Here is an 8,275-nt window from a genome sequence, read left to right on the forward strand (position 1 = left end):
TGTGGCTAAGTGCCGTTGAGTTGGTTCCAACTCATAGTGATCCTGTATAGGGTTTCCAAGGAGAGGTTGGTGAGTTTGAATTGCCAACCTTTTAGTTAGTAGTCCAGTGCTTGCTATAATGGAGTTTGTTAATTGCCTATGACAGCAAACATCATGTGTCAACACTGGAGTATCCCCAGGCTTACTCAACATTTCCAGAAGAATTGTACATCCCAGATGAATTATTAAATTTCTTAGCTCAGACTACTTACTTTTTGCATGCATATGCTAGCCAACAACTTTCTATCTGCCTCGTATTCATCATGCCATACCTTAAATGCGTACAACATTGTTATGTGATATATCCTTAAAACAAAATTCTAGAAGTTCAGAATAGTTTGATAGAGGCGAAAGTCTTAAAACTATAACTCTCCAAGGCTTATAGGCAGATTTAAGCTACACAATTTACTTAAAACTGAAAAACATCCTAGAGAAATTCAGCAAGAAAGGGAACATAGTAAACTAGGTCCCTGAGGCTCTGTTTACTCCCTCAATCATTAACTCCCCAATTTAAGTGTCCTTGGCATTTTTCCCCTCTACCTAGATCCCCCATTTAGGACTTAATATTTTCCTTCATTTCCAATTTATTTTTTTAAATATACCAATTACAATCTTAGTTTATATGAAGAATACCTGTCTGAAAATCTTTTTACTCAAAACTCACATCATTTCCTCATAGAATAAACAGGAAGTAAAAAATATACATAATTCAAAGGGAAGCACTCTGTAGGAAGTAATACTGAGAAGACGCAAGTATGTTAACAAGACAGCTATTTGTAGCATTTTATTACATAAAGATGAGGTTTTCTGCTCCGGTAAAGATTTACAGCCTCGGAAACTGTACAGAGTCGCTATGAGTTGGAACCGACTCCACGGCACATAACAACAACAACAACGTCTCTTCTAAAATCTTGGCATCTATTAGAGGGTTTAGCCCCAGAATTAACACCATCACTTGCTGACCCCTTGGATGTGGGAAGCTTAAGATTTTAAATTGTAATAGCAATAATTTACCAAAAATTATATAAATTGCCTGCAGAAATTCTAACTAATGTAAAATTCTGCAAGATTCTGAAATACTGATGTTTCTATTCCTCCACAAACGTGGTGGTGTTGTGTGGTGATGGTATAAACCAATATCTATAATTCACCTGGGATTAATACTTTTTTCAAACTTTGAACATAGTAACTTTCAATGATAATTGTGAAATATTACATCCAGTTGACATAATTTTAACTTTATAGCAGTGTACCTCAGTTCTCTTTTTCTTTTGCTGTACAGACACAACATACACCTGGAGAATTTTAAATCTACATACAGTACCATACCCACTCAGCTTTTTATTCCATTAATAGATGGTAAGCAATGTGACTGAACCCTGCTGGATGCACAAAGCCAAACAAAGCAAACCCACTGCTATCTGCTTAATTCCAACTCATAGAGACCCTGTACAGGGTTTCCAAGATTGTAAATCTTAACAGAAGCAGAAAGCCTCATCCTCCTACTACATGTGACTGGTAGGTTTGAACTGTTGACCTTCTGGTTAGCAGTCCAGTGTTTATCCTACAGAACCACCAGTCCAGTGCTTATCTTACAGAGCCACCGGGGTTCCTACTGGGTGTACAGAAGGTACTTAATAAATTCTCAATTCAGACTCTTCAAACTCTATAGCAACAGATATCTATAAATAAATACATCCAGATCACAACCAAAGATCTATTTATGGCATATAACAGAAAAGCTATTTCACTCATATTTTTATATTTATGAGGATTTGACCTGTTTTATCAGAGTTGTGATCAATAAAGAAATTCTCTCTAGCAGTTACACTAAAAAGGAGTGAAAGAATACAGGAGAAATACACGCACATAAAATCTTACCTAAAAGGTCACCAAATCCATCCAGATAGTCACACCACAACCTCTGGAAATCGATTACTCCATCAGTCCTTTTTTGTATGACAGTCCATCCACCGCCTCTGTAGTCCATGTCACACATTACCTAAAATTGATACAAAATTTTAAAATACCATATTATTTTCATTCCTCACTCATATTATAAAGCTTATACTTCATCCTTAAGCCTGGAGAAAGAGAAGTCATTTCCACTGAAAGTTTTCAATGCTTTGTATGTTATTAATATAATCTGATTTCAATACATCTTAGTGTGTACTGTGGGCTAATGCATCAGACTGCAAAGTTGTTTGGACTGCAACATCAGTGGTTCAAGCTCACCAGCTGGTCCTTGGAAACCCTATACAGGGTCACTATGGGTCAGAATCAACTCGATGGCACTTAACAACAATAGCAAGTATAAAATAAAGTTGTAGCTTACCTAATTTCAGTTCCTGTATCAGTTATTTTTTAAAATGCATAAATGATTATAGCATTTGAAGGTTATCCTTTCATTCCTTAACTCTAGCTGAAAGTATGCTTTAACGTAGTAATAACAGTACTGATCTGATATGGCCGTATAGCATATATACAAGGGGGCTTGTGATAGGTAAGGTTTTGTGCCAACTTGACTGGGCCAGAATTTTCAGTGGTTTGGCAGTTATCCCCATGATTTACTCTATGATGAATTCTGTTACTAGCAGCCAATCAATTGAAAGGATGTTTCCTTGGGGTTGTGGCCTGTTTCCAATATATTAGACACTCAGGGAAAGCTTGTTTGCTTTCTGCTGGGTCTGGATCTTGTATCTGATTCATCTCTGACCCCCAGTTCTTCGGACTTGAACAAGTCACCTGCTCTATCACATGCCAATCCTAGGAGCCACCAGCAGCCTGCCTTCTTACTTATGGAACCTGCCTGCCTGCCAAGATTGCCTCATCTGACCCGGAATTGGGACTCTCCCACCTCTACAACTGTGTAATCCATTTCCTTTATCTAAACTTCTCTACGTGTACATATATTTCACTGGGTTCTCTGGGTTCTCCAGAGAACCCAGCCTAAGACAGGCTTCAAAAAGCTGTGAACAAATAGAATTTAAAGATACTAGAATTTTTCCAGGAACTTTTTGAAACCCCACTTCATGTTTCTTTGTAAATTATTTTTTCTTTTAAAATACTGGTTATTTATAGTGTTAAATATGCCTGGCTCTTATTACTCTTTTCTCCAACAAGTCTACAAGGCCTGTGTTCGATGAGCATCTTCCGATTGAAAGGCACACCTGTGCCCCATCTCAGCAAGCTCCATAGATGCAGCTGTGAGTGCTCTATAAAATGTCTCTGAGAAAACTCCAGTAAGTATCCAGGGGAGTGATCTGAGGGGGAAACCAGAGAACTCCCCTTCTTTAGAAACTTCCCACATGTAGACAGAGAAAGGCAATGTGGAAGAAGTCAGAGAGCCAACACTTTCCAAAAAAAGAAGTAATTATTCATCTCACTCCTCACAAAATTAGAAGACTTTCCCTTCTACAGCTGTTCAAGCAAGTTTTCAAATCTGTAAGAGAAGTGATTTAGATCATTTTTAAGTAATTCCCTGCTTAATTCCATTTTTTTTGACATCTTGTCAATTAGAATTCAAAAAGTAACCTTAGTAAATCTAAGAGAAGCTGTTAATATCTACTCAGAAAAAGTTTTAATTGTCTCGTAAAGAGTATCAATAAGTTGTATCAATCAATATCATAAAGTTATGTGCCTAGAAAAATTTAAACTACACATAAATATTCATATATCAATAATAACACATAATGTCTAGTAAACATTTCTGCTAGAAATTGTAGCATAGAATTATTAAGGAGAGAGCTATAACAATTTCTTTATTCAATCTAAGACTGGATCTGCATCTCAGTCTTCCCAATACATCAGCAAAACATTATTTAAACTATTAATTTCTTACACAATCATTTAAATTGCTTATCCTCAAAGAAAACTGTATGTAACCATATATATAGGAACTATTTTTAGTAAGAACTATTTTTAGTAAGAAATCAGAACTATTTTTAGTAAGCCCCAATCCAATGCACAAAATTATTTTCTAATATCTGTAGGTAATATCCATAACCTCTAATATCTATAATCTCTAATATCCACAGGTAAAACAAGTATAGCAAAGTATATATATATAAAGGAGCTCTGGTAGTGTAGTGGTTACAAGTTGGGCTGCTAACCTCAAGGTCAGCAGTTTGAAAGTACCAGCTGTTCTGTGAGAGAAAGATAAGACTTTCTGCTCCTGTAAAGATTTCCAGCCTAGAAAACCCTATGCAGGGTTGTTATGAGTCAGAACCAAACAACCAATTATATATATAGATAGAGATAGAAAAGAAAATATATATATATATATATATATATATATATACAGAGACAGAGAAAGAGAGAGAGAGAACAGGTAATATATAGAATATATTATATAATACATACATAGAACAGGTAAGATCCTGTACCAAATGGATTTACTTTAAAGAGTACAACCACAAAATCTCAGGTAGCAAAGTGAAAGATAAACTACCTAATGCTTTCACTGGTTTAGGAATTAGAATTACACACAAAAAAAACCCCACAAAATTTTGAAACCAGAACTTTAATTAATATTAAAAAAAAAAAAAATTCTCCAAGGAAACAAGTAAATTTTGAAGCGATTTAAATTTTCATACTGCTTAAATTGTTTGGATGTTTATCGTGTACCACATAATAAAGGAGAAAGGTCCATATGCAGCACATATCACTTGCATTAAGGTGGGCAGTTCAAACCCCTAGCAGTGCCAGAAAAAAGGCCTGGACACCCGCTCCCATAAGATGACTGTCAAGAAAGCCCACCCTATGAAGCAGTTGTACCCTGTAACACATGGGGTTCACCAAGAACCTGCTCCCATAAAGATGACCGTCAAGAAAGCCCACCCTATGAAGCAGTTGTACCCTGTAACACATGGGGTTCACCAAGAGTTGCCATCGACTTGATAGTACGGGGTTTGGTTTTTGGTTTTGAAAAAGCGAAAACTTTACCTCAAATGGGTGACTAGCTCCTTCCGGATGGATTATGTATAAACCACTTGGTGTTTTGGTAACAGAGCCAATGGTATCTTTAATATCAGTACAATCCAAACCTAGAAAAGTAATTTTTTATTAGTTATTTGTTGTTGTTATTAAGTGCTATTGAGTTGGTTCTGACTAACAGCAACCCTGCACAGAAAGTTCAAAAGTGGGAGTCTCTCTCTTTTCATCTTCCTTCTCCCTGGTTTTTCTAAAGTATTACACTTTTTAAATTATTTGTTCCTTTTATCCTTTTATTGCCTCTCTTATTTCTCTCTTGTATAGCTTCATTTTCCTGTCCCTCTTTTCTGTTTTTAGTAACCCTTACGTGCTTTTGTTTCCTTTTTTTTATTACTTCCTTTTATTTTATCTCCTATTTTTCTCTTCTAAAGCTCTGGTAGCGTAGTGGTTACGAATTGGGCTGCAAACCTTAAGGTCAGCGGTTCTAAACTACCAGCTGCTCCGCAGGAGAAAGATGAGGCTTTCTACTCCCGTAAGGATTTACACCCTCGGAAACCCTGTACAGGGTCGCTATGGGTCGGAACCAACTCGACGGCACTTAACAACAACAACAAAGCTCTGGTAGCATAGTGGTTATGAATAGGGCTACTAATCTCAAGGTCAGCAGTTTGAAACTAACAGCTGTTCCACAAAGAAAGATGAGGCATTCTGCTCCAGTATAGATTTACAGCCTTGGAAACCCTGTACAGGGTCACTATGAGTTAGAACCGACTCCAAGGCACATAACAACAACAACAAAGCTCCATTGTCCTAACTTTTTTGTCTTTATTGTTATTCTATTTTTTCTGGTTGCTGCCGTTTTAAGTTCATTTTTTGCTTTATTATTTTTACTTTTCATTGTTGGTTCCTTGTTTGTTTATTTTGTTTGTTTTCTTATGTGTGTGTGTGTGTGTGTGTGTGTGTATGGAAGGGCTTTTCTCTTTTTCACCTGACCACAGGAGACCACAACTATGCCCATATACCTCAGCCATAACCATTGCTTCCACAGTTCCACACACTGGGCAAGAGCTAATACCAGTTCCTATACCACCTGATCAATGATAGACAACAACCAACACCAGCCAAACACACTCTAAACTGAGGTGCATGATTGACGAACAAGAACGGTGTACACACTTATATTTTCTAACTACACCCACAGGAGACAGTTGGTGAGTGTCTAAGAAATACATCAAAACACAATCATCAATTGAATACAAATATGAAAATCCCACAGTGCCCCAGACACAACCAGTTTAGGTCACACAAAGAAACAAGAGAATGGCTCAAATAAATGACCAAGAGCAGAGCCAGAAAATGTTTCTGAAGAAGGAAAGGCAATGGAACTGACTGAAAAAAAAAAAATGCAAAAGAATAATATTTTGATAACACTAAAGGAGTGACAGATAGCTTAAGGAAAGAAAGGAGAACAGAAAAAAACTTCAGAACTATTCATAAAAACACTACAGGAGCTAACAGACAAAATAAAAACAAGTTTGGAAACAATAAAAACCTGCAATTAGAAATCTAGAAGATTAATACTAAGATTTCAGAAATGGACAATATATTGAAAGTACAAAGGAGTAGATTTGAAGCAATAGAAGCTTAAATTAGTGAGGTTGAAGATAAATCTCTTAATGCTAATATGCTAGAAGAACAACCAAAAAAAAGAATGAAAAAAATCTGAAGAAAGCCTAAGAATTATGTGGGACACTATAAAGAGGAACAACTTACAGGTGATCAGAATTCCAGAACAGGAGGAGACAATTAAAAAGCACAGAAATTGGTCAAAGAGTTATTGGATTTAAACTATACAATAAAGCACTGGACTTCAAACCACAAGGTCTGGAGCAACTGGGTTTGAACCCACCAGTTGCTCCAGAGAAAGATAAGGCTTACTGCTCCTGAAAAGACTGGAGTCCTGGTGTAGCACTGTGGATTAATGCACTGGACTGCAAAGTCAGTGTGAACCACAAGGTGAGCAGTTCAAGCTCACCAGCTGCTCCTTGGAAGCCATATTCAGAGTCACTATTAACACATGTTAACCGACTCAAGGGCACCTGACAACAGTAACAACATCATGAAAGACGAGAAGATAAGCATACAAGAAGCTGAACTAACCCCAAAAGGACATATCCTAGAAAAAAGTCGCCAAGACATATCATAATCAAACTTTCTAAAACCAAAGACTAGGAAAGAATCCTGAGAGCAACTCTGGAAAAAGAAAAAGTTACCTACAAAGGAGAACAAATAAGACTGAGCTCTGAGTACTCAGCAGAAATCATGCAGGCAAGAAGGCAATGAGATAACATATACAGAATTTTGGAAGAAAATGTTGCCAACCAAGAATCATATACCCAGTAAAGTTGTCCCTCAAATACAATTGTGAAATTAAGATGTTTCCTGATAAACAGAAATTAAAGGAATTTGAAATGAACAAACCAACTTTACAAAAAATACTACAGAATGTTCTTTGGTCTGAGAACCCACAACAGCATACAACAAGCTGAAAGTACCATACTGACAACACCACCCAAAAGTCAATCCAGATATAGAAACAATTAAAGTAAAACAAACATACAAGGTTGAAAATCAGAAACCAGAGATATCAATTTACAATTAAGTCAACTACAAAGCAAAAAGAGGCAATAGTGTAGCTACAGAACATCCAAATTGCAAGGAATTCAAGTAGATTTCAAGACTGTTTTTAATGGGGAAAAAAACTAATAAACAACAGGGTAACCTCAAAGAAAGTTAATACATCTGCACATCAGAATTTTAAAAAGGAAAATCAGAAGAATTTAGTAAATATTAACGCAACAAAAAATAAAATAAAAAAGAAAAGCCACAAACAGAATGAACTCAGGGCAGAAAATTATGTGGAACAAAGAAACCAGCAGTACCACAAAATGACAGCAATCAATTCAGACCTATGAATAATTACACTGAATGTAGATGGAGTAAATGCACCAGTCAAGAGACAGAGCAGAATGGATAAGAAAACAGGATCCTTCAATATACTCTCTACAACAGACACACCAAAAATATGGTGACAGCCTAAATGTCCATCAACAAAAGAATTGTCAAACTTTGGTACATACACACAATGGAATAATAGGAAACATTGAAGAATAATGATGAAACTATAAAACACCTGACAACATAGATGAACCTGGAGGACACTGTGCTGAGTGAAATTAGTCACAGAAGGACAGATATTGTATGAGACCAATGTTATAAAAAGTTAAGAAAAGGTTTTCTCAAT

At 36.3% G+C, this 8,275-nt stretch overlaps 1 protein-coding gene across 1 annotated transcript in view; it reads right to left on the bottom strand.

Annotated features, from left to right (window-relative positions):
- ANGPTL5 (angiopoietin-like 5) overlaps positions 1 to 8,275 on the bottom strand; it is a 29,810-nt gene that overhangs the window by 9,462 nt on the left and 12,073 nt on the right. The window contains exons 5-6 of the mRNA XM_006833760.1: positions 4,984 to 5,084; positions 1,921 to 2,041 (exon numbers count right to left, since the gene is read on the bottom strand). Coding sequence (XP_006833823.1) covers positions 1,921 to 2,041; positions 4,984 to 5,084 — 222 coding nt within the window. The remainder of the gene's footprint in view (positions 1 to 1,920; positions 2,042 to 4,983; positions 5,085 to 8,275) is intronic.

The sequence above is a fragment of the Chrysochloris asiatica genome, unplaced genomic scaffold (assembly GCF_000296735.1).
Source record: "Chrysochloris asiatica unplaced genomic scaffold, ChrAsi1.0 scaffold00008, whole genome shotgun sequence".
Classification (NCBI taxonomy): Eukaryota; Metazoa; Chordata; class Mammalia; order Afrosoricida; family Chrysochloridae; genus Chrysochloris; species Chrysochloris asiatica.